The 25,393-nt window shown below is 49.3% G+C and overlaps 1 protein-coding gene across 1 annotated transcript in view; it reads left to right on the forward strand.

The window, feature by feature from the left end:
- Positions 1-2,633: 2,633 nt before the first annotated feature.
- Positions 2,634-25,393, forward strand: part of TBC1D10A (TBC1 domain family member 10A) — a 31,003-nt gene continuing 8,243 nt past the window's right edge. Inside the window, exons 1-2 of the mRNA XM_044243930.1 lie at positions 2,634-2,888; positions 21,845-21,944. Of these exons, the coding sequence (XP_044099865.1) occupies positions 2,680-2,888; positions 21,845-21,944 (309 nt within the window). The 5' untranslated portion in view covers positions 2,634-2,679. The remainder of the gene's footprint in view (positions 2,889-21,844; positions 21,945-25,393) is intronic.

A 25,393-nucleotide genomic window follows, 5' to 3' on the forward strand; every position in this document is an offset into this window, starting at 1 on the left:
CCCAGTGTGGTGCTTGAACTCAGCCCCAAGATTAAGAGTTACATGGTCTATTGACTAAGCCAATTAGGTGCCCCCTCACCAAGCAATTATTGACATTCTTATTTTTCAGAAGAGGAAGCTAGGGTTCAGAGAAGTTAAGCAATTTTACACAGGAACGCCCTGTTACTGAGGGGCACAGCCATGAGGTAAAGTCTCTCAAGCCATGCTCCATGGGTTAAATTAGGTAAACTCCCCTGCTGCAGCCGCAGACTATGGTAGGAAATATTCAAGAAAATAATGGATTTGGAGTGCTTTGCAAACTGCAAACACCATCACTCCTGGCTTCCACCTACTGAGTACCTCCATGTGCCAGATGCTTAGCACATATTATCACACTAAAGTCTCAGTACTTCCCAAAGGAGGTACATTTTCCAGTATTTCCATTTTGCAGATGAGGAAATGGGCTGAGAGAGAAGTGATTTGTTTAAGGTACACAGTGACAGCAGGGGTTTGAATCCTGGGTGGTCTTGTATAAGAAAATTAAAAGCTGGGGCCTCCTCACAGCCTTAACTGGAGAAACATTTACTCTCCCAGAGATGGACACCCAGGTGCTTTTTACCTATCACCCCACCCCAAATACACTGTACATGTGCCCTTATAGAGCTGAATGTGTTTGGGATATGACCCTAAGACCAGAATTATGAACTCTAGGGTTGTGAATACTTTGCCAGGCTTGAGGCCTCACATCTGCTCCCCTTGCATCTGGCTCCTCTTTCCCTTACTTGGGACAGGCCCACATCCCCATGCAAATCCCACCCTGACCCTCCTACAAGCTGGGACTAAGAACCCACCACTGTCTAGAGCCATTGGAGAGGAGGAATTTCTTCCTAGACTGAGAGTTAAAGACCAAAATAGCCTGTGCCCACTCCCATGTCTGCTGTTGCCCTGTTTATGGAAAACCAGAAGCCTATGGAATGTGAAGACTGCACAGTGAAGTCTTCAAGAATGTCTGGGCCATGTGGCATCAAGGAAACGGCTGGTGAAATCACTCAAGTGTTAGGCCCCCAACCTGTCCCACCCTGGCAGCTCAGGCCTGGCTCTTCCAGTCTTTCTTGTTATTTGTCTGTCTCCCTCAGGTCTACTGGGAATATCAGATGACAGTGTGGTTGCTGCCTATAAACTATAAAGTACTGGGCTTAAGTGAGCAGTTATCATTATGGCTCCAAGAGTTGACAATCTCTAGGGTGAGAAGTAGGTTTTGGGGGGCTAAGGCTGTATAGATACAATTGGTTCGTGCCTCCTGATACAAGCTGTTGTTGGTAAGAGCTGAGTTCAAATCCTGCCTCTGTGACAGCTATTGCTGGGACCTTGGGCAACCGATTTCACTTCCCTACACTTAAGTTTAACTGTAAAAATAGGACAAAATTGTGCCTACTTCATTGCACAAAGATGATAAAAAGGTGTGACCCATTTGGAAAATAGCTTGCCAGTTCTTCAGAAGGTTAAACAGTTACTATATAACCTAACAATTCCCATTCCTAGGTATTTACTCAAGAGAAATGAAAATACATGTCCATACAAAAACGTATTCAATGTTTCCCCAAAATGGAAACAATCCAAGTGACCGGCACTGACAAATGGATAAAATGTGGAATTTGCATTTGGTGGAATATTATTCAGAGAAGAATGAAGTACTGATAAATACTACAACATAGATGAATCTTGAAAACATGCTGGGTAAAAGAAGCCAGACACAAAGTCCACGTTTTGTAGGATTCCATTTGTATGAAATGTCCAGAAAGGGCAAGTCTATAGAAATAGAAAGCAGACTTGTGGTTGCCAAGGATGGGGAGTGACTGCTAATGGATAGGAATTTGTTTTGGGGGTGATGAAAATGTTCTAAAATTAGGTTGTGGTGATAGTTGCACAGCTCCACAAATATGCCTAAAACCATTGAATTATACACTTTAAATGGGTGATTTTTATGGTAGGTTATGTCTCAAGCTGTTGGCAAAAAGATTACAGAAGAAACTATATAGAATTTGGGGCAATAAGTAGCTCAAAGAACGCTGGTCATTATTCTTATTAAATAGGTCTCCCAAGAGCTAATTTAAAGCCCTAAAAGCAGTGAGCAGGGGCGCCAAAACTTCTAGCTCAGCCTGGGTCTTTAAGCCACTGAGTCTCTGGGCGAGTCCTCGAATCTTCAGTCCATCCTGGGTATTCCCAGAGCGACTCATAAATGAATGGGTGAAACCATCCCTTCCCATATCTCTTGGAGAGGAGCCAGGGATTCAGGAGGCAGATGCGGAATCCCCAGCGCACTTCCTCAGCTTCTGACTGAGCGGCGTTTGCCGGTGACAGGCGGGCTGGGACAACCGGAAAGGCCCTGGGAGTTCTTTCAGGTAAGCTCTGTTGATTGACAGCCCGGGGGGGTGGGCTCCCGGTGACGGCTGCCCCGCCCCCTCACGTCGAGTAGGTTGGCGCCAGTCTAAGGGAGGTGGGCGGGCCCTGGGGTCCACGGCGCCCATTGGGCGTGGGGGGAAGCTCCCGAGAGGGCCTAGGGCCCCGCCCCTGGCCTTGCGGCGGCCAATGGGCGCGGCGCGTGGGCGGGGCGTCGGCGGCGTCGGCGGCGGCCCGGAGGCTGAGGCGGCTGAGGTGGCTGAGGTGGCCGCTGGGGCTGAGGCGGCGGGCGCGGCCGGGATGGCGAAGAGCCGTGGAGAGAACGGGCCGCACGCGCCCGCGGCCGAAGGGAGTCTGTCGGGGACCCGGGAGAGCCTGGCCCCGGGCCCCGACGCCGCAGCCGCCGACGAACTCAGCTCTCTCGGCTCGGACTCGGAGGCCAACGGCTTCGCCGAACGCCGCATCGACAAGTTCGGCTTCATCGTGGGCTCGCAGGGCGCGGAGGGCGCGTGAGTAGCTCCGGGGCTCGGGGCCGAGGGCCGGGGCTGGGTGCGGAATCCGCGCGGGGGCCCTAGACGCGGACAGAGCCTCCCTCTGGACGGACCGACATGTTCCCGTCCCAGCCTGGGACCACCGACCCTCCCCTCCCTGCCCCACCCCCACCTCCTGCCTAGAAGGACTGAACCGCCCCTCACTCGCGAGCCCCTAACGACCTAAGGACAGACCGGCCAGTCCTACCTCCCCCTTACCCCCGCCCTCCAGACACATTGACCCGCCCCCAGGAAGCGCCCACAGTGCCCTCCTCCCAACGGCGAGACAGGAACGACAGACACCTGGCCCAGCCCCGTCGCTGCCACCGCGGCCCAGCCCCACTGCTGCCACCGCGGCCTTAGGCCTGATTGACTGTGCCTAACGCCCCCCACCCCGCACCTTGGAGACTCCCAGATGGCTGCCCCTCCCCCGACAGATATCCTCTCCACCCCCATCCCTCAAGACCCACAGACGCCCTGTAGCGACCCTGCTACCCCCACACCAGGGAGATACCTTAGGCAGACAGGACTTCAAAGGGACAGACCGCCCTGCCCTCATTCCACTCCAGGACAGACTGACCCTTACCTCAAGACACGCAGACTTCTGGGTGGACTGGACTGACATTGATCAGCTCCCTCCCAGACAGTCCCACCCTGGGGCAGAGAGTCCCTTCCGTTCAGGGAAGGGTCACAGAATGCTCTCCTCCCCCTTTAGAGGCAGATTTCTTTGTCACTGGCAACAGGTGGGCAGACACTCCCCCTTCCCAGTTCCTGCAGGGTGACAGTGCCTCACCTCCAGGACGGTCTGTTGGTTGCCTCTGTGTATGCTGTGGAAACACTCACCTCCTCCCAAAACACTGACTCAAGGGGGCAGTCATAGAGCAGGGTCCTTCTGTATTGCACCCTGATCCCCCACCCCAGAGCATCCAGGATCCAGCTGGCAGGCAGAGAAATGTGAGGCAGCATCTTCTCTCCAAGCTGGGTTACTGGGCAGTCACATTGCCCTACAGAGCCCTCTGAACCTGGTCCGCACAGAGATCATATGTATAGGCTCGCGGTCCCCTTAAGAAGGATAGACTCCAGACCCCACTCCCATCCCAGCTGTCCTGTCACATGAGACTAGTGTTCTGCACAAAACTGACAAGGCTCCCTCATGGTGCACCTCCCCTTCAACAGAGAGATTCACACAACAGGGGGCCCACGGGACTCAGCCAGAACCCTACTCCATATGATCCTTTCTCCCTTTCTCTGACTGTCCAAGGCTGCCCCAGCCCCTCTTATGACTTAGGAAAGTGCCTTTACCATGTGTTAAGAACCCCACCCACACGAGCAGCCCCATAAAGGTCACTTCCGGGATTGTACCCAGTCCTAAAGCCTTGTATTTACTAGGCCTGCTTCTCCTTTGGAGAAATGTAGCTCCCTCCCCTAAGGAGAGTTCTCTCCTACCCACTGGATCTGTCTCTTCCAGCCTCTACCCACTTGCTCACAGAAGAGCACCCCGTATTCTGATGCCTCACCTTGATTTGATGCTTTGTCACAGCTCCTTAGGGATTAGCTTTTGAGAAACCAAAGGAGACTTAGGGTGTGTTTTTTGAATTGAGGAGCAGTCACTAGGGATCAGGGCCCTGAGAGGGATGGGGTCTTGAGAAGTGGGAAAGGAGTTACCAGTTGCATTTATGGGTTCTTGAAAGAAAGAGTTTAGATTTGCTGGTGAGTTCTAGGAGGTGAGAATTCCTACTACATTCTTATAGGCAGTTAACCAGATATCAGGGTACAGAGCAGTGTGATACAGGGGAAAAGGCCAGACTTGGGAAAAATATCATACTTGCTGGCTGTGTGACCTTGGGCAAGATCCTGAATCTCTGAGCCTGTGCTCACCATAAAGGACAACAGTAACATGTACTCCCAAGATTATTGTGGGAATTAAATGAATTCATGTATATGACAGTGCCTAGCACAGTGCCTGACCCATGTAGTGGCCTAGAAAAATGTCAGTTTCCTTTCTTTTCCTTCTAAGGATCTGAGAATTGATGAGAAAAATGAGGGCGTACCTCTGGCATTTATGAACAGAGAGACGCCCCAGTGGGAGCACCTCCCTTTGGCTGTATTCCCTCACCAGGCAGCCAGACATCTGTCTTCTCCCACACTCCAGCCACAAACCCATGCTTTGCAAATGCCCTCCTCATCACTGGGTTTATAGAACTGGGGCTGAGGTGGGATTCCAGGTTCCCTCCTCTCTCCCTGCCTCATTTTCTTGACCCTGTTGATCAACCTAAAGTCTCTGGTGTCTGAAAACTTGACTGTTCCCTTAGTTTATATTGTGGTTCCAAAGAAGCCAAAAGCCCAAGGCCAGAGGAGGGGAAGTTATGGGAAGTTTCAGGGTGACTGCTCTAAAGCTAATCTCGTGGTTAAGGGCTAGGAGTCCATGTGCTATCCCAGAGAAGTGAAACATTAGCACTGATGGCTGCATGGAGAGGGCAGGGACTCTGGCTCCAGATTAAAGGTCCATTTCAGCCACCCTGGACCAAAGGTTGTCTCAAGATGGTCAGTTTTGGCAGTTGCCAGGGGCTTAGGAGGTGGGGAAGAAAGCAGATCAGAGGCTACCCTGCTCAGGTAACTGTTATGTGACCAGCATGAGTAGATTGTAAAATCATAGACTGTTAAAATTGGAAAGGATCTCAAGAGATTGACCCAGCTTAGCCCTTACTCTTACAGATGAGGAAACTCAGGCTCAGAGGGGCCTCTTAAGATCACATAGCTTATTAGTTGGCAGAACTAATGAGTCCAAGGTTTCTGATTCCTAGGTCAGGACAGTTTCCATTGCCTTCACCATCCATTAATATGGCCTATGGCCCCAGCAGAAAATCAGGTGCCGGATAGGTGGAACAGAAGGTTCTTCGCAGGAACCTGCCTGCCCTCATCTTCCCCGACTTAGCTCAGCAGTGTAGGAGGCTAACAAGGACAGGCCAACAAGGGTAAGAATATGCTATCGTCACCCGTTTGTTAGAATGACCAGCTTGAGGGCTGGGACCAGGCTTAATCACCTTTTTCTACTCAGGCCTGCAGAGAAGTATGTATTTAGTATGTATTTACTGAATGACATTTACTGACAGACATTTCAAGTCAGAAGACCTTAGAGATGGCTATCATCATACAGATAGGTAAACTGAGGCCTGAGAGAAGTGATTAGCCTCACCTCTTCAGTCTGTTAGAATCAGAACCAGAAAATGAGCCAAGAACTCCTGATTCCCAGCCCTAGGCCCTTTACAGTTCTTCACTTGTCTGTCTTTTGAGCCTACTCTACAGGATATCTTTGGTAAGCCTGTAATAGTCTCTGATTTCTTGTGAGCATTAGCCAGTAAGTAAGGAGAGACAAGAAAGCAACCAGCCAGGGAAGGGCCCTGTGGTTGGCATGGATATAGATGGAGGTGATGACAGCATTAGTTCATTTGGCTTGGCTGGGGGCTGACCTGGTTGTTGAAGCCCTGGACGGACCAGAGGAGGAAAAAGAAGTGTTTGCAGCAGGAAAGGGTGGGAAGAGTGGTGTTACCATTCCTATCATTTTGGGGTAGAAAGAACATATCTATATGGGAAAGGTCTTTCTGTAGCATAAAGGAGGTAGTTAGAGAAGGAAGGATACCAGTTGGATACCAGGTCTTCTGGGCCAAGGGAGATGGCCTGAGAGAGGTGGGTTCCTGACCTGGGTCTTTTCCCATGTGATTGCCAGGACTGGCCTGCTAAGGCTGGAGCTTCCCACCCAGTTTCAGTCTGCTCAGTGCTGCAGGCCAGATGAGGTGAGGAGCTATGCTTTCTGGGATCCCGTGGGTGTTGGCTTCCTGCTAGGGGAGAGAGGGATCTGAGCTGGGTCCAGAGAGAAACATCTGGAACAGTAGTATTGTCTTCTGCTGATTCAGTTCTCCTGTCCCCTGGGCCCTCCACTATTCCTAGCCAACTATGGCAGCCCTGTGGCTTTGGAAATCATAGAACTGGCTTAATTGGCATCCCTATAGTTTGGTCTATGCCAGTTTTTGTTGGGGCAGGGCCAGGGCCCTGCTGGCAGGCCAGAGCCTGTCTCCCTGCCTTCCCACCACCTTCTCCAGCTTATAAGTTCAGAGCATCCTCATTTCTTGAGCATTATGGTTCCCAGGAGAGCATGGAACTGGCAATGGAGTGGTCCCTGGGTGGTCCATCTGGAAGGAGGCAGCTGCAGATGTGGAGCCCTGGTCTGTGACTCTAAACCATAGGCCGTCCATTTTCTCTTTCTCTAGCTTCAAAGGAAAATCTGGTTGGTGGCCTTTGTGGGTGTTCTGGGGCCTTAGACAAGGTTTGACTTGGTGAAGCAGGAGACCAGTGCACCATCTGCTGCCCTGGGAAGGTGCCTGTGTGTCCGCCTGCTAAGAAATCCTAAGCTGTGGGAAAGAGATAAGGTGGTGGAGCCTACTTGATGTTTTATCCTCCCAGCATCTGGGTCTGAAACAGAACCTCCAGAGGACCAGTGAGGCCTGGCTCTGGTCCAGCCACCCCATCTGTTTACACTGAGGTGGGGGAAAAAAGATGCTTTGTGTTTCCCTCTTTACACAAAAACTCTGGAGTCTGTTTGTCTTTGTGACTTTGGACATGTTACTTCACTTTACTAGGCCTCAGTTTCTCACTGTGAAATGGTTGTGATAATACTTATTTTTGCAGGGGTTTTTGTGAGGTTTACAGGAATTGATGTTTGAAAAGAGTCTAGCACACTGTAGGTGCTCAGTGAATGTTCTTGCTGCTGCTTCTGCTGCTGCTGCTTCTCCTCCTTTCTTTTTTCAGTAATCTCTATACCCAGCATGAGGCTTGAACCCATTACCCTGAGATCAAGAGTTGCATGCTCTTCTGACTGAGCTAGCCAGGAAACCCTGTTCTTGCTCGTTTTTAAGATTGGAGTGGCTAGTGGTTATGTCTTTTTCATTTTCTACTTGCATCTCTAGATACAGTGATGAATGTCAGTGGGGTTCATTCCCCTGTGAGCAGGAGTGAACTGTAACCAGTGTTGTACCCTAACTTTCCCCTGAGAGGGGTAGTTATCGCCATTCTGAGAAGGTGGCACCTATGGTGAGCATACCAAAGATCTGAGAAGAAAGTTTCTGAGGTTTGCCAGCTGGTAAATGGCAGAACTAGGTCTAGAACCTGTTTCTCAATGCTAAATGCAGTGACTAAGCCTTGCTTAGGTGACAGCAGGCAGATGACAGGTGCTCACTAGTCCCTGAGGCCCCCACACCCAGAGCAGGAGTTAGCAGGAACTTAGCTACCTCCCCATCCTGGTGTGGAGGGCAAGGTAGGTCTTAGGACAGCAAAAGTCCATAGCCAGCCAGGTCAGAGAAGGACCCAGTGAGAAAGATCCTTGGGAGGCCCTGGAAGCAAGACAAGATGAAGCCTGGTCTAGCCCTCCCATAGGCCAGAGTCCATGCTGCATTGCTGTTGACCCCAAAATACTGCTGAATGGCCATCTGACTTTGATATCCATTCTGTGCCTTTGTTTCTTTGTAGCTAAGGCAGTATTATGCTTCCTGTACAGGTGAGGAATCCCATGTTTGGAAAAGCCTTGCAGTTAGTTAACAGTGGAGCCAAATTAAGGAGGAATCCCAGATCTTCTGATTAGGGTAGCCCAGTGCTACCCTACATGTCACTCACTGCCCATTCTCTTCCTGACTCTCAGCCATTTGAGCCTCCAGGCTAGGATACATTGTCCACCAGAGCAGAACCCAGCCATTATCCACCTATTGTCAGTGCCCTAGCTGATTACTTTATCCTGCAGGCAGTACACACGAGGGGAGAGGGGAGGACCCTCCTTTAGAGGCTTTGCTCTTCCAGGCCCAATGACCCTCCCTGGCAGGGAGGAAACTGTCCTGTCTGCCCCACTGGCAAACCAACACTCCTGATGCTTCACCTGCTTAGAAGCCTCCTATCCAGGATTTCAGGGCAGCTGCCAAGTTTGGCTTTAATCTAGCTCACCTTTCTCTTTCCCTTCTTCATCCCACCCCAGCCTCTGCACGCCCTCTGAAGCTCCTCTGAGACTGTCACAGCTTAGTTCTTCACTGCTCATCAGGTAGGGAAGTAGGCAGCAGACTCAAGAGACTGGGAGAGAAAGCCAAGGCTTACTTTTTTGCCAGCTTATCCATCTTAGTAGTGAGTTTATTTACCAAACATTTATTTATTATTTATTTATTTTTAAAAGATTGTTTATTTATTTATTTGGTAGAGATCACAAGTAGACAGGCAGGCGGCCAGGGGGCGGGTGGCGGGAAGCAGGCTCCCTGCTGAGCAGAGAACCTGATGCTGCGCAGATCCCAGGACCCTGGGATCATGACCTGAGCTGACAGCAGAGGCTTTAACCCATTGAGCCACCCAGGCACCCCTACCAAACATTGAGCATCACTCTGTCAGCCCCTGTGATTGGGACAAAGGATACAGAACTGAACAAAGCATTTGTGTCTTGTTGCCCTCAAGAGGATCACAGACTTGTTGGAAAATAGAACCACAGACAAATCATTACAGTGTTGAGCAATAAAGACTATAGTTGAGGTGTGTGGTTTCTTTGAAATATATAGGAAGAGGCAGCCAGCTCCATCTATAGAAGCCCAGAATGAAGTGACATTTGATCCACGCCTCAGAAGGAGCAAGGAAGGGCATTTCATTGGGTGGGTGGGTACCTATCTGCAAAGTCCCCCTAAAAACTGGCTGTTTGAGAAATGTAGTGTACCAAGAGCAGAGGTGACAAGAGGAGAACAAGGCAGGAGGAGGATGTGAAGCAGGGGGAGACTAGGAAAATAGGTTGGGAGGACCATGCCTAACCTTCAGTGTCAGACTGAGGCCTCCTTTGTTTCATCAAGGTCAGTCTGGTGCTGGTATAGAGAGCAGCTGGACCACAAGCAGTGAGATCAGTTGAGGGAGTTCAGGATAGCCCAGAAGGGCTATGGAGAGGCGTGGAAGAGGTTTGGAGCTATGAGGATGAAGAAGCCAGCAAATCAGCAAGGCTTGATGCCTGACTGGCTTTGTGGACTGATGGGGAATTGGGAAGGCTTGGGACAAGCTGAAGTGGCCCTGGCCTCTCACAGAACCCATACTAGGGCCCTTTGACCACAGGGAGGGTAGGCCAGCTGCAGCCTTCCTCTGAAGTGGACATTGGGCTGCTGCTGACTTTGCCTTGTCACAGCCTCAGGCTCCCCAAGGTGCCTGGCATGGCTGGTATGCCCAGAACACATCAAGGGGTTCTTTGTCTCTCTCCAGTAGGAGAGCGGGATAGCTGGCCTGGTTGGGAGGGGCTGGGTGAGTGGTACTGAGCTTTGTGCTCTCTGCCGGGTAAACATATTGGATGGCAAAGAAAGCTACAAGGAGAGCTCTCTCTTCTCCAAAGAGAGAGGGGAAATGCCTGAGGGCATGGAAAACCAGCCATAAGGTGGCATGCAGCTGGAGAGGGTAGATGTGGGGCTTTGGGTATAGATAAACTGATCAAGTCTGCGCAGATGGCAGCCAGGGCCAGCTTGATCTCACCCTGAGTCTTTATCCTATTCCTGGAGCTGGGTCCTCAGCTGGGCCAAGTGGAAATAAGTCCTGTACCTATAAGAAGGTGAACACCTTAGCACTTAGGGGCATCGCCAGTCATTTCTCAGAGGTGAAAGATTCTGGCTGGAAATGTGGGTTTAGGCCAGTAGTGGGAAAAGACTGTGAATGAGGCACAGGAGTCAAGGTGCTGGTGTTGGCTCCACCACTGACCCTTACGGTATGTGACTTAGGTATGTCCCCTCTCCTGACCATGAGACTGATGCTCCCTGTTTCTCACTGAGCTCTTACTATGTGTGCAAGCTGTGTGCTTGGCTAGGGGAATGCAGACCTGGTCCTGCCCTCCAAGGGACTTAGAGCCTAGCAAGGAATTCAGATATTCAATAAGTAATTAAAGGTGTGGCCTGTGTGCAAAAGGATCGTGAGGATCAAATGAGATAACTGGATTAGGAGCATAGCATATACAAAGACTGCTGAACAGGGGTCAGGAGATCTGAGTCCCCGAGCCTCCTCGTTGGATCCCTAACTAGTTGTTGACCTTGAGAAAGTTGTTTAATCTTTGTAAGCCTCAGTTTCCCTCACATATAAACCAAGGCAGTTTTAATGGGATGATGCTGAAGAGCTCTTTTGCTTCTAACATTCTGAGACTGACCTTGAAGTATATGAAAAGTGCTTTTTTATGAGGTACCATGCAAGTGCATAGGGTCGTCATGGCACAGCCCACAGAGGCCAGTCTTCCAGCATGCTCTGTTCTTCCTGTAGAGGACCTCTCTTTGTGTGTAGGACCAGTAGCCCCCATGTTTTCAGGAGTGTAATCAAATCAAGGGATACTTTCCTTTGTCTAGCTCCTTAGTGTGCAAAGTGCTTTCATTCCCATTGTCTTGTGGTAGTCCTTACAGGAGCAATTGGAAATCTGTAGGGTAAGTTTTATTTTCCCTGTTTACAGCCGAGGAAACCAAAGTTAGGCAAGTGATGGAATTGGGCCTGGAACCCAAGAGTCCTCATTTCCAGTTTTCTATCTTACCAGAGCTGGCGGCCACTATGTGACCTCTTTGGCTCCTCCCTGTCCCAGCTTTAGGACTTCAGTCCAACCATAAGTGTCTGTGCTTCTCCTGGTAGGCATCTCAAGTTGTTTGAGGTGTGATGAATGGTACACTTTCTGTCCCAGACCTCCAAACACAGTTCCTCACATGTACCCTAAGACAAGGCAAGACCAGCTGGCCAGTGAGGGGGCCCAGGAACATAGTGTGGAGAACTCTTGTTCCTCCAGAGTGCAGTCTGGACCCTGGGCTCTGTGTGTCCGGGAGTGATCTTTCCCAGCCAAACAGTTTTGGAGGATGCTGCTTCTTTTCCTTCCCCTTCTGTCTTGGTTTCACAAAAAGGGAGAAACTAAATCTGGGACCAGGAGAGCCTGGGTTCAAGAGGTCTACCAGCAGACCTGATTTCAAGTCCTGGCTCTGTCACTTTCTAGTCATGTGACCCCTCTGAGGTAAATGGCCAGTTGGTGGCCCTGGGAGAAGAGGAGGTGTTATGAAGATAAAGAGAGGTGATGTTGGTAAACACCCAGCATAGTGTGTGCCACAAAGTAAAGGTACAGGGTGGCTCTTACAATTCGAGTGTGAATTGTGTGAATTCAGACCTTTGGCATAATGGTGAAGATCCAGATTCCTTCATGTTCTCTGCTTACCACACTTGGGGCCTCAGGGGTAAGGAGTCCCACTCAGCTTGTGGTCTGGAGCTTTCTGACCTCCCAGGGCAAGCTGGGAAATCCCCCCCTCCCCAATCAGTTCCTCTTTGAGTCATTTGGAACAGAGTCCTCAGGTGACCCTGGCTTAGAGGATCTGATCTTCCTTCTCTTTGGTCTGTGAAGATAAAACAGAAGTGAAAATAGAGGTGTGTCTGCTGAAAAATTCAACTTGAAGCCAACAACCATATTGCTGCTTGGGGTCTCAGCCCTCCTGGGTAATGACAGTCACTTGGAGAAGAAATCAGAACTTGCATCATAATTGCCACCACCCTCCTTCTATATACTCCATGTGGACTTTCATCCCAGGCTTCCTGTCCTGCCTCTGAGTGACCCCTTCCATCCTCCCAGCATAGTCGCATGATAGTGCCATTGTACAGAGAAGCCTGCATGGTGGACCAGGCTGGACCATCATAATCCCCATTTTACAGAGGGAGATACCAAATCTCAGAGAGGTAAAGTGACTTGCCAAGCATCACAGTTTATGGCTGTGAGTCCACCAAGTTCCCTGGGATCGGGGCTAGTGTGCCCACAGGCCAGTGGTCAGCACTCTGTGCTGGAGTTGAGTGACAGAGTAGGAGAAGAATGGGGCCTGAATTCATCACCCAGGACTATCTTCTGCTCACCTTGGACCTTTGATAGTTACTGGCTTGCTGAAAACATGTTTCTTCATCTTTGGAAGGTGGTGGGGGTTGAGGGGTGATAATTAGAGGACCTATTTCATAGGCTTGTTGTCAGGATTAAATGAAATAATGTAAGTTAAGTGCTGAGTACCATGTCTGTTTCATAGCAAGTGCCTGGTAAGTGCTCTAACAGATATTAGGTTACATTAATTGAGTATTAGAACTGTAATGTTATAAAAGGCTGTCATCAAGCACATCTGTGTTCAGCCTTGTGCTGGGCTTCAAGGAAGATCCAGAGCTGGTATCAGGCCAGAGAGGAAATGTTCTTTATCAAGTACTTTCTGTATTTTACCCACCTGATCTCAAGGTAGAAGATAGTATTCCCATCTCACTGTGGAGAAAACTGAAACACAGAATTCCTGAGATCACAAAGCTAATGATTCTGTCAGCACACATTTATTGGGCACCAGTTCCATACAGGCTCTGTTCTAGGCCCAGGACACACTGTGGAGAATGAGATGAGCAGAACCCTCCAGGAGCACACCTTCTCATGGAATGCTGCCTCAGCAGAGCGATCGTCGGGTGGAGAAGCCTTACCTGCTCCACTAGACTGCTCACATTCCCTAAAGCCGTGCCCTTTTCTGTTAACTTGTGCTTGCTCATGCTGGGTCTCCTGCCTGCTGTGCCTTTTCTTCTTTCTCACCCTGGCCACTTCCTGTCACCCTTTGAAGACCATCTTAGAAGTCAGCTCCCCATTAAAGCTTTACCTGAATAACCCCCCAACCACTATCACCACCTTGGGGGCTTCTTGTAGTTTCCTAGCACTTCCCACATAGTTCTGTGATAGCACTTCCACATATACCAGTTATCCACTCATCCCATCTGTTTCCTCTGCCAGATTGACCTCTTCAAGGGCATTTTATTCTTCTCTTTGTAGATTCAGGCCTGGAGAAATGTGTATAGAATATAATGAGGAGCTGATTGTGTTCTGTCCCTGGAGTAGTTAGGAAAGGCTTTGTAGACATGAGAGGGAGTTCTGAATGAGGCCTTGGAAGATGAGTGGGACTGAATTGGAGTGGGGGTAGGGGTGATGGAGGGTGGTTTCAGGAGAGGGCCACCTACAGATAGGGCTGGGGAAAGAAGAGGGATATTTAGAGAAAGTAGGAGGGCCTGAGAGCCAGAGCCTTAGGTTTCTGTTGGACAAGGAGGGCAGTAGGGAGCCTGGAAGGAATCAGTGAGTCAAACAGTGAGTCAAAAATTAATTTGTTAAGATGTATCAATAAGATCTAGCAGTTTTGGTAAGGATGGGTGAGGGGGCTGTACGTGAGTCAGGATGACCCCTGGGTGCCCACAGTCAGATTGTGATCTGGGGACCTGGTTGCCTGTGGGAAGTTTCAAACACTACACTGCCTGCTAAGGGTAGGGGTTTGGGGAAGGGAACTTTTCTACTGAGAATAGTCTCCATAACCTTCTGCAGTCAGTCCTCAGGGAGAGCTGCCCTGGGGGTTTTTGCCATGGTCTGTGCCTGCCCCTAGCTGAGTGGGGGGGTGGTGGGGAATGGGGGTTCCTTGCTATTTGGAGCCAGCAAGGCTGTTGCCTAAAGGAACCATTTCTTCCGCCTGACATCAAGAGGGGAGGAGCTGAACAGAGTGGAGAGCTGGGCAGAGGCCCAGGGCACCAAGGCCAGTGAAGGGTGGAGAGAACCTGTTTACCATTGTGTACTCACCCAGTCTGGAAGGAGCAAAGCCAGGGAATTCCTTATGGGGAAGGGAGGCAGGACCAGAACTAGTTTGCACTGGGAATTGGGGAGAATGAAGCAAGCCAGACTCTCACCCAGACAGAGAGCCTGGACATTGCCCTAGCCTTAAGTCAGTGGCTGCCAGACCGCAGGAGGGAGCGCCACGCTGCTGCAGACCATCTTCCTTTTCCACACTGACTCACAGCATGGCCTCAGGCAGATCACTTACTCTATGGGCTATAGGCCTCCATGGCTGTCTGGGAGGAGGTAGTCTCACTGGGTGATCTCACAGTCTTCCCAGCCCTGACTGTCAGCCATTTGCACCCCTCCCCGCTCCAACCCACCCTCTCTTGCTTTCCAGTTTCCTATCATCGGTTATTATGGAGCTGGGATAAAAGCTATTTATACTTTCAGTCATTACCACCTCTTAGGTTAATGAACTCCAGAGGTTGTTACCCAGCATGCAAAGTAGGTCAGCCTTTTGTTTATCCTCACTTTTTCCAGCTCTGGGAGAGGGGAGCTCCCCCACCCTTGTCCCTGGATCTGTCATTGGCTGTGCTCTTTCTGTATGTCCACTTCTCAGTTTTCCACACTTTCTTGTCGCTCATTCCTGCCCTTCTCAACACAGAGGGTAGTGATTCTCTGCTGGGTGCTAAAAAAGAGAGAAGAGAATGTGACAGGCACTGAGGCCTTTAGGTTATATTGAGGCCAGGTGGTGAGACACTTTATATTTATTGGATAATTTAGTGCTTAAGTGGCAGCTTCCATTTCCAGGCTGTGTAACCTTGGGCAGATTACTCAACCGTGCTGAGCTTTAGTTTTCTTGTCTATTAAATGGAGATAATAAAAGCTACTTCCTTGGGGAATTGTGTGCATATGTAGTACTTGGCAGAGCTACTTCATGGCCAGTGCTGGAAATGTGTCCACTCTTACTGCCTCATGTGATCTTTACTGCTGCCCTCTAAGGAGTTGGCATTGCCCCCATATTACAGACAGGGAACCTTCTCAGAGGGGAGCAGCCTGCCCACTTTCAGACAGCTATAAAATAAGATCTAGAGTTGGGATCAGAAGCCAGGAATTACAGTCTCTATGTCATTAAGTAAATTACTTAATCTCTCTGGGCGTCAATTGCTTCATGGTAAAATGGGCATAATTTGCCCTGCTGCATGTGTATGTGTCTGTGTGTGTGGACCAGTCAGATGAGAAAAAGGATATGAAAGTACTAGGTAAGCTGCAAATACCAGTCACCTAATAGCTACCATTTGCTGGCTGCTCACCAGGCTGGGCCCTTACATATATTTATTCCTTGTTGCAGTCCTATGAAATCTGAGGTGTGTATTATGGTCCCACTTAAAGATGAGGAATTTGAGACAGGGAACTTGAGTATTTTGCCCAGGGTCTCCCAGGTGGAGGAGCTGGAATGGAAACCTAGGTTGGTTGGCTTCAAGGTACCCTCTCTGTTCACTCTCCCCATTCCCCAGCTGGCCTCCAGTGGTTGAGGTGAGGAGAATCAAATCCTATAGTCTATGACCTTGGGCTTTCTTTTTGGGCTATGTTTCTCTTCAAATGAAGAGGCTTTCTGTTTGGGTTGGAGAGTGAGGTTTGGAAAAGGAGATTAAACTGGTGGTTCCTTGGGGCCAAGATTTGTCTTCCACCATCGGATAAAGGGGGCATGGGACCATACCTGGCTGACTGCCAGCCAGAAGGGCTGAGGTATGCTTAGGCAGAAGGCAGACAGCTAGAAGGACCAGTAGGGAGAGAGCCAACAGTCTTTGGTCTTATAGCCTGGGGAACTGGCCTTGTTCCTCTGAGCTCTTGCAAACTTCGGCTTCTCAGTTTGGGGAGAAGGCCAGGAAACTGGGAGCCTACAGACCATGGGGTCAGGAGAGCATCACTGCTGCTTTGGGCCATGGTCTGGCATAGCATAGCTAAGTCTAGCTCAGCCTGAGAGCTCAACAGAATCTGAGATCAGTCACCCCCTGGCTGCCCACTTTTGTCTGCTCTTTGCCTTTCTCCCTCAGGAGGGAGTGGCCGGCAAACAGCACATTGCCCAGGCTTGCCATTTCCTTACTGAGGTAGTGCTTGGGAGCTGTGCCCATCCAGCATATTGGCCTCACTGAGCATTGCTGGCTATAGGCAGGCTGCTCCCTGGGGCAGTTGCAGCATTGGAGATGGGGATGGACTGTCTCCATGGACTTGGGCACCAAAGATAGAGCCCCACAGTGGCATCTGGAGAACGGCTGATTTCCTCACAGTCTTCCCAGGGGAGTCCAAAGCAGCATATGAATCACTGTGGCAGAGGGGAAGCGCTGGTTCTACCACCTAACTTAGTAGCTTTGTGACTTTTCCCAAGTCATATAACCTCTCCGATTGGGTCAAGTTTCTCATGTGCCAAATAGTAATTAATCTATTAATTAGCGAGGGATCCGCCTCACTGAGCTATTAGTGGCACAGATAAAATTGGTATAGGCTGAAGTGGCTTATAGTCCTGAATGCAATTCATATGAAAGTGATGATACCATGAAGAAAAGCAAGCAGGCACCTGTTAAATACCTATGCTTGGTGGGAGTTATAAAAGTTCAAGACCAGTCCAGTTAGGGAGGAACAGTGCTAAGCAATATGAGCAAGTTGTAATGAAGTGTTCGTTTCATCTCTTGATTCATTAATGAATTACTGCTGAAATCAGTTTTAGGGGATTGGGACTAGCATTAAAAAAGGACAAAAGTGGGACGCCTGGGTGGCGCGGTTGGTTGGACGACTGCCTTCGGCTCAGGGCGTGATCCTGGAGTCCCGGGGTCGAGTCCCACATCAGGCTCCCAGCTCCATGGGGAGTCTGCTTCGCTCTCTGACCTTCCCCTCGCTCATGCTCTCTCTCACTGTCTCTCTCAAATAAATAAATAAAATCTTTAAAAAAAAAAAAAAAGACTAGAATAATATAAAATTAAAATGAAAATTTCAGAGTGCATGTAAGAGTAAATTATTTCATAAAATGTATTTCAGTTATACGTGTATGTGTAAAATCTAAGTATAAAATGTATTTCTTATTGTGGATCTCAGTTTTAAAACTTTGAGAAATGGTATTCTAAGTCAAGATAGAGGTCTTCAGGTTTGAGGACAGTTAATGTAATCGGGGCAGGCGTGGATGCTATGTGGAGGCTGAGGGCTTACCCTGTAGGAACAGAGGAGTATAGTTTAAGGGTCAAGAGCGTGGGCTGTAAAAAAAAAAAAAAAAAAAAAAAGAGCGTGGGCTGTGGAGTCAGGCAAGCCTGAGTTTGACTCCCAGCTCTGTCACTTCCAGCTATATGGCCTTGAGTGAGGCACTTAGCTTTGCTAAGTCTTGGATTCTACTTCTGGAAAATAGAGATAATGGTATGGTAGGGTTATTATGAAATAGGAATAGGAAGAAATTCCTAAGAAGTAAGTGCTGTATAAATGATAACTGCTATTGCTGCTGGTATTTGAAGTTGTGGTTTTTATTGTTATATTGGGCTCTGAAGGGGTTGCTTTGACTTGGAGAGGGGAGAAGGGCCTTCCAGGTAAAGATGGGTGGTTGAAAAGGGATAAGCACATGTGTGCCTAGTATGAGACTGGTCTGACTGAGATTTGTGCCACCTTAAAAGAGGGTATTGGGAGTATAGATAGATGTTACCAGGAAAATTTTGGCATTGCACGGGGAAGAAAGTTTTAAGAGTAAAAGTTTCAACAATAGGGTGGCTTCACCTGGTGATAAATAATGAGGCCCCATCCCTAGTGGAATCCTAATGCGGGTTGGGCCACTAGAGACTGTTCTCATTGGGCTCTTTTGATTGCAGAGACTCCCTCAGGTCACCTTAAAGAAAGAGGGGTTTTCTGAAGGGTAAGTGAAGCCCTTGAACTGAAGCTTCCTTGATGTGCCATTTGGTACTTTAAACTGGGCATTTGGTCAGCTTCCCTGTCACTAGAAGCTGGCTCATGCTCTTCCTCCACTGTCAGGAGGGAATTGCCTGAGTTAGCATTTACCCCATCATGCTATTTGCAGGGATACCCCTGACTCCATCTTCACCTCATTGCTCCTTTGTGGGCATTCTTTGAGGATCAGTTCACAATTAAGGTCATTCCAATCATCTAGGCAAATTGAGGTCCAGAGAGGGCACAGGGCTTACCTATTGTGAAAGGGATTCCTATACCAGACAGCAGTCTGATCAGATGCCTTTTGAGATCCTGACTGACTAGACTGAAGGATATGTGAAACTTCTGGTTAAAGAAGAAAAAAAAGGGTAGATAGCCTGTAACTTTTCAGGGGCACATCCTGTGCATAAAGAGAAATCTACCTGCAGTTAGAGAGCATGTGATGTGCAGAGTGGTGGGTACAGCCAGACCTCTAGTGTCTTTCTTTTCACCATCTCCAGGTGGCTTAAACTCCTCTGCTATTGGAGGAGAAGCCACTCAAATGACCATATTTCCTCAAAATTTTCTCAATTTAAGGTTTTATTTTTTTTTAAGATTTTATTTATTTATTTGACAGACAGAGATCACAAGTAGGCAGAGAGACAGGCAGAGAGAGAAGAGGAAGCAGGCTCCTGTTGAGCAGAGAGCCCGACTCGGGGCTCGATCCCAGGACCCTAGGATCGTGACCTGAGCCGAAGGCAGAGACTTTAACCCCCTGAGCCACCCAGGTGCCCCTCAGTTTAAGGTTTTAAAAGTCAAACGGATCTTTCAGTTTATGTATACATTTGAAGTAGTGATGGTTTGGTTTTGTTTTGTTTTTCAATTGTTTCTGAGAAGATCTTGCCAATTTAGTGGTATAGGTTAAAATCAGTAGTGTCTTAGAATCCAGGAAATATGGTTGTTTGTTTTGTAACCAATTGAAATTCCGGTCTGAGGTTTGATGTTGGGGCTTTGAAACTGCCAAAGCCGTTATCTGACATCATTTAAAGGAACACTGAACTTGAAGGTGTTCCCCTATGTATCTGCAGTTGAGAGAATGGGTGTTTCTGAGGCCCTGTAGTCAGATCTTATCAACAAAGACAGACCTGGAGGGTTGATGTATCAAATGGGCATATATTTAATCACATGGGAATTTACCGGAAGCTGGAACTCTCAGGCAAAAGCCTTGCCCTCTGTGAGCCTCCGTCTTCTCATCTGCTCAGTGGGAGGGTTGGATCAAATATTAGCCACATCCACAACTGCCAAAACTTCCTGTTAACATAGTGCGGCCATCCCATTTCATTTAGTTAACTAGAATGCTCATCTGACTTGTATAAGCTAGTGGTTTGTAGGCGGGAGTGGGGAGGCAGCATGTCCTGTGATGTCTGGGCCTTTGGTTTCCGTTCCCTGCGTGTGTAGGGGTTGCCTGGAGACATACATCTGTCAGTTTGTAAATGTCTTGATATAAAGATGTGGTCTCTGGTTTTCTTCTAAGGGAAGGAAAGGAAAGGAGTGTCCTCCTACCCTGATTGTGCCTCTAGGTAGTGAGAGGGTCAGCAGTCTAAGAAGAAGAAGACCTGTATCAGTGTATTGGGGGGGGTTCAGGTTTGCCCCAGGCTGTCATTCCTCCTCAGCTATTCAGCTCCAAGGTTGCTCTCAGGCCTGTGCAGTTCCCCAGATAAAGCATACTAAAGAAGACCTGCCCTTTTGTGTTTTGGAGGCCTCTGCTCTGCCAAGGCCCCTCCCTCTGCTCTTCCAACCAGTAGAAGTCAAAGCAGTGCATTTCCTTCCGTCAAAGAGAGAATTAGAAAATCAAGGCCTGGCTGGGCCAAGCCCTAGCCCTATCATGTCCTGTTCCTAAGGACCTCCTCCCAGCTGCCAGAGTGCTTCTGACCCTGCACTCCTTTCTGGGAGGTCAGGCAGGACTGAGTATGGGTTCTTGGCTAGGATCTAACTTGGGTCTGAGTCTGGGTTTTTCCACTGATTTGCTCTTTTTGACTCTGAGCAAGATACCCTCCCAGGGCATCTTACCTCTCAACGTCCAGTACTTTTTTTAATTGGAGAAAAAGTAAAACGTTAAAAAAAAGAAAGCCAAGGGGCGCCTGGGTGGCTCAGTGGGTTAAAGCCTCTGCCTTCGGCTCAGGTCATGATCCTAAGGTCCTGGGATCAAGCCCCGCATCGGGCTCTCTGCTCCGTGGGGAGCCTGCTTCCTCCTCTCTCTCTGCCTGCCTCTCTGCCTACTTGTGATCTCTCTCTGTCAAGTAAATGAATAAAATCTTAAAAAAAAAAAAAAGCCAAAAGATCCATAATCCACAACTTTAAAAGTGATTTAAGAAGAGGGCATGTATATGTGGTACAGAAGTATACACATACATTTTTTCCTTACCAATATTGCTCTGTAGACTGAATAAGAAAGCATCTTTAGAATACCCAGTCTACAAACGCTAGTCTCCTGCTCTTTGCCCCTCAGAGTTATGTGAACTCAGGAATTCCTAGGAACTCGCACCTTGGAGGAGGCTCACTCACTTGAAGCACACTCTGGCTAAGCCAGGGATTCTGTCCCAGCCTGCCTCAGCTGCTCCGGTGCCTGCCTGCCTGGGGAGGGCCCCCATGCTCCAGTGTTTTCCCCTGTGGCTCTAGTGGGCTTTCAGAGCCCAGCAGAATGTCAGCACCATGAGGGCCCAGACTTTGTTCTAATCAAAGGAACGTTTCCCCACAGCCTGCCCAGAAGCCCTGGTCCTAGAACAATGCCAGCATAGCTGTGATAGCTGCTCAGTTAGTAGATGTACAAATACAAGTGATATTTGGTGAGGTTTTGAAGCATGTGTAGGATTTGATAGGTAGAGACAACTTGGAGTCCATTTCAGCAAAGGGACTGGCATGAGCAAGGTTGAGAAGTGGGAGAGGGCCAGGGTATAACTGGGGAAACTATGAATAACTAGTTTTGCTGGAGTTCGAAGAAGTGAGCATGTTATTTCTGTACTTGTTTGACCTTCTTTTTTTTTTTCCAATCTAGCTCTACACCTTGCGTGTAGGCCCTCTGAAGAGGCATATTTATCTAGATGGATCCAGGACAGGAATGCTTTGCTTTGGTGCACAGTTGCAGGCACTCAGACCTCTACCCCTAGAGAGGCACGGTGACCCCTGTCTCCCTGACATGTTGGGGGAGTGGGCACTTAACCATGTCTCTTTGGCTTATGCCTTCTAGGGAGGGGCAGCATTCCCTTTCGTCTGTGTTAGGATGTTCATGGGTTAGCAGCCCAAAGGGAACACAGGGTTGGAAGACAGAGGCAGGAATGAAGGCCTTAACAAGGCTGGTGGCTAGGGCCTAAGCCAGGGCCTTTGCTTCTTTTGGCACTTCTGACAGGCCCTGCCCTTTGCTCCACAGGCTAGAGGAAGTCCCCCTGGAGGTGCTGAGGCAGAGGGAGTCCAAGTGGCTGGACATGCTCAACAACTGGGACAAATGGATGGCCAAGAAGCACAAAAAGGTGAGGGGCCTGGCCTTGGGCCTTGGGCTGGGAGTTGGCAGCCTGGGGAAGAAAAGGAAGTGGGAGGAACTGTATCAGCTTAAAGGAGCAGGAGCTTCTCCAACTGCCAGGAGCCTTGAGTGTCCCCATCTGCCAGCTCTTCTGCCAACAGAAGCTGGCTATAGGGCAGAGACTATTCTTTACTTGGTGCTCCAAGATGACTTCAGAATCACACAGAACTTTGTCCTGGAGTCAAACTTCAAAACCACTTATAGCCAAAAGCCCTTATTAGCAGCATTCCTCCAATCCTCTTGGGAGAAGTTCTTGCTGCTACCTATCAGGGAGGACTTTATAATACTAATAATAGCTAACATGTTGAACATTTGCAGTGCTGGATACTTGACTTGAGTGATCCTTACAACTCTCCAATGAGGTTGGTAGCAGTAGAATCCCTATTTTATGGGTGACCACATATCAAGGTTTGAACCCAGGCAGTCTAATTTAGTGCCTGCATACTTCATCACCACCCTCTAGATTAATGTGATGAGTTCCCTCTTGCTTCCTGGCCAAAGGAAAAAGAATAAAAGGTAACCTTACAGGGGCACCTGGGTGGCTCAGTGGGTTAAGCCTCCACCTTCGGCTCGGGTCATGGTCTCAGGGTCCTGGGATCGAGCCCCGAAGTGGGCTCTCTGCTCAGCGGGGAGCCTGCTTCCCTCTCTCCGTCCACCTCTCTGCCTGCTTGTGATCTCTCTGTGTCAAATAAATAAATAAAACTTTTTTTAAAAAGTAACCTCACAGTTGAATGGTCTTTTAAAAATGAAAATACCCAGTGGTCCTCTCCTAGTTGGTCTTTCTTTAGACACTAGCTCTATTGCTCTGTAGGAACTCCTTGACCACCACAGTGTTGATGCCCTTGGCCACCTGGGCAGGATCCAGTTACTCCCCAGCCTATTGAAGGCCTGTCCAGAAGCTCATAGCCAGGGTCTCTCTGTACAAGTTCCCAGGGCAGAGAGTGAACCTGCTGTCCCACTATCGTCACCTGCCATGCTGGTCTGGTCCAGGCTGGCACAGCTGGCTGCAGGGCCTAGCAGAAAGCTCAGGACTGAAGGTCAGATGTGGGCTTTGGCCCAGCCCCACTACCTTCCCCTCTTTGTGCCTGTGACTAGCTGTGCAACTTTGTGTGTCACTTCACCCTCTGAGCCTCAGGTTACCTGGTTGAGTGATAATGACAGTCATGTTGGGAGGCTCCCATGAGCTGGTGACTTTAAGGTCCTATGCCTATGGAGGGGAGGCACACCTAGACCTCAGCTCTTTCTTGCTATTCTATATAGGCTCTGTAGCATTCATTTTGTACTCACTAAACATTTCTCCTAAGAAAAATTTTTTTAAAGGTAATTGTTCTCTTCTGCTTCCTGCATGACTCTGGGGTCTATTTTCCTGCCTCCTTACCCCTCAGGCCCTCACCTTGAGCTTCAGCTTCCTCTCCACTCTCTGTTGTGACTAGTGGCTGGCAGGGATAGTGGATCCTTCATGCCCCAGCCTCCCTTGCAAATGGGGATTCCAGAGGGAAGCCTTGGGGATCTCCTTTCAGCAGAGCAGGCAGCACTACTTCCTCTTTCCTTTTGCTTCCCTGGAACTGTGGTTTGAGGCCAAGTGCTCCCCCTACCCAGTAGGGGCCACCACAGGAGACTGTACCCTATCCTACCGAGAGGCCCTAGCCCTCTGCTCTCCATTCTTGCTACCTCAGCTATGGTCACCCTAGGAGCTTTTCCTGCCTGCCTTAACAGGCTTGGGCTCTCCCCGTGGTCAGGAAGTCATGGCACAGGAGGGACAAATCCTGCTTCAGGAAGTGGGTCCAGACCCAACACTTCTAGACTTATCCTGAGTCCCCAGGAGGGAACTTTATGGAGGAAAGGTTCTGGCTGGAATGCTATCTTTGAAGCCCTGTAGAGCTCTGCTTAAACAGTGGCCAAGGCCTCCCAGAGTTCAGCAGGCAGGGTGTGGCCTCACTCAGCTGTCAATCAGAGAATGATAATCCTTTGTGCTTTCTGTTTGCTGAAAACTTTCTCTGGCTTTATCTTTTCTGATCCCCACCATTGCCTCCTCTCTAAGGCAGGCAGATGGCGCTTGCCATTCCTGTACTAAGGAGGATTCCAGAGGCCAGAGTGGGAAAAGCTGGCTGTACTCCTGGTTCTTCATCTCCGCCTCCCCGGCCCCGGCCTCTGTGAGGGCAGGGCCTCTTTGAGAACCTTAAAGGACTGAAGGTATTCCTGAGCTCCCTTAGGGCAGGCCAACTATGACAGGGGACTGTGATGATGTGGGGGTCTGGCTTAGGTCAGGTTAAACTTGGCCCTGAAGAAAGCCTAAAGGACCTATGGCTCTAGGTCATACTATATCCCTTTACCAGAGTCTTCTCAGACCAAGTGACCTTCTTAAGGAAACCCTTATTCCACAGCAGCAGGAAACTATTCCCAGAGTCTGGGGCAGTTCTCTTCCACTCCCTTTCTCACCCCCTCCTCGTCCCACCTCCTCACCCCCTATACAGGCAGTCCAGAAGCTTGAGCTTAGCTCCTATGACCAGCCACTCTGCTCTTCCCCCACTCCCTCCAGACTGTCTGCCTATCTCCTTCCTGGTTCTTGACACTCTCTGACCCTTGGAAAGTTTTCTCTTGTTTGTGCTGGTCATCAGGAAGGCTAGGCCTTCTGTGCTCCTCTGAGAGATTCCAATGGGACTGTTTGAGGGGGTTTCCAGGTGAGGGGAAGTTAGGTGTGAGCCTGAGCCCATGGGGCTTCTGTGTCAGGCATTTTCCTGGGATGGAGGGGTGGAGAGGAAGGCGTTTATTGAACACAGACTGTGTCAGGCTCCTGCTAGGCATTTTCCCACCTTTCTAATAGGATCCTAGGTATTGCCATTCTGTTCTTAACTATTTATGCAAATTGATTGGCTCAAGGTCAGCACTGGAGTCAAACTCACATGCATTTGCTCTTCCCACTGCCCTTAGCTCCCATCTTCATCCCAGGCCAGGCTGCTTAGTGCAGGGACTGAAGGGACTGTCATTGATTGGCCAGTACCCCCACCTCCATCCTATAGGAGTGGTGCCTCTGCTTTTGCCCTCACCCTCCTTGACCATTGGCCTTGAGGTCAAGGAGGATGATCAATGAATGAGACTGAGCTGCCTCAGTCTCATTCTGTCCCAAAGCCCAGGTGGAGCTCACCTCTCGTCTAGTTCTGAAAGTCCAGTGGAGTGCAAAGTGTATGGGGCTGGATCCCTCTAGCCTGTGTGGTATAGGAGGTCGCGGTTTCCTGATGGTGTGATCTAACATTTTTCCACTCTATGTTTCAGTTTTCCCATATGTAAAAGACATGATGATTTTCCAAACTGGATTTTGATGGTAGAAGCCTTTTTTTGATAAAGACAGCAAGGATAAGAATTGAGCCCTAAGCTCTAGGTCATGAGCTACCTCAAACA

The sequence above is a fragment of the Neovison vison genome, chromosome 3, assembly GCF_020171115.1.
Source record: "Neovison vison isolate M4711 chromosome 3, ASM_NN_V1, whole genome shotgun sequence".
NCBI classification, from domain to species: domain Eukaryota; kingdom Metazoa; phylum Chordata; class Mammalia; order Carnivora; family Mustelidae; genus Neogale; species Neogale vison.